The sequence below is a fragment of the Trypanosoma grayi genome, assembly GCF_000691245.1.
Source record: "Trypanosoma grayi strain ANR4 Tgr_2724_V1, whole genome shotgun sequence".
In the NCBI taxonomy this organism is placed as follows: domain Eukaryota; phylum Euglenozoa; class Kinetoplastea; order Trypanosomatida; family Trypanosomatidae; genus Trypanosoma; species Trypanosoma grayi.
In genome coordinates, this window is record NW_008828342.1 from 1 (window position 1) to 356 (window position 356).

General features: G+C 63.5%; 1 protein-coding gene across 1 annotated transcript; it reads right to left on the minus strand.

Annotated features, from left to right (window-relative positions):
• DQ04_27241000 (hypothetical protein) lies at positions 1 to 317 on the minus strand (the record flags this gene model as incomplete). Its single annotated transcript, XM_009318370.1, has 1 exon — positions 1 to 317. A coding segment is annotated over one exon (317 nt), but the record flags the coding sequence as incomplete, so codon positions are not given.
• Between the last annotated feature and the right edge of the window lie 39 nt (positions 318 to 356).

Genomic DNA, 356 nt, shown 5'->3' on the forward strand with positions numbered 1-356 from the left:
CCCCCCCCGCCCCCCCCGCCGCCGCGACCCGGTGGCGTATGACAGCCAGCGCCCGCTGTGCCCTCGTGCCTCGGCGGCGGTGTTGTGCCTCGCAGCGGTGCCACCGCGGGTGTTGACGTCTTCCTGAATGCAGCCACAACGCTCGCGCCCTGGCGCGACGCGGCGGCGGTGCTGGGGACAAGACTGGCGTCAGCGGGGTTCCTGGTGCCCTTGAGAGTAGCTCCACTAGACACTTCTATGTTGGTCACATCGCCGAAGGACACATGACGTCTCCGTGCATTTGCGTCACCAGAAACACGCACCTCTGACCCCATCATCTAAATCGCTTTGTGAAGTGTCGACGCAAAAAAAAAAAA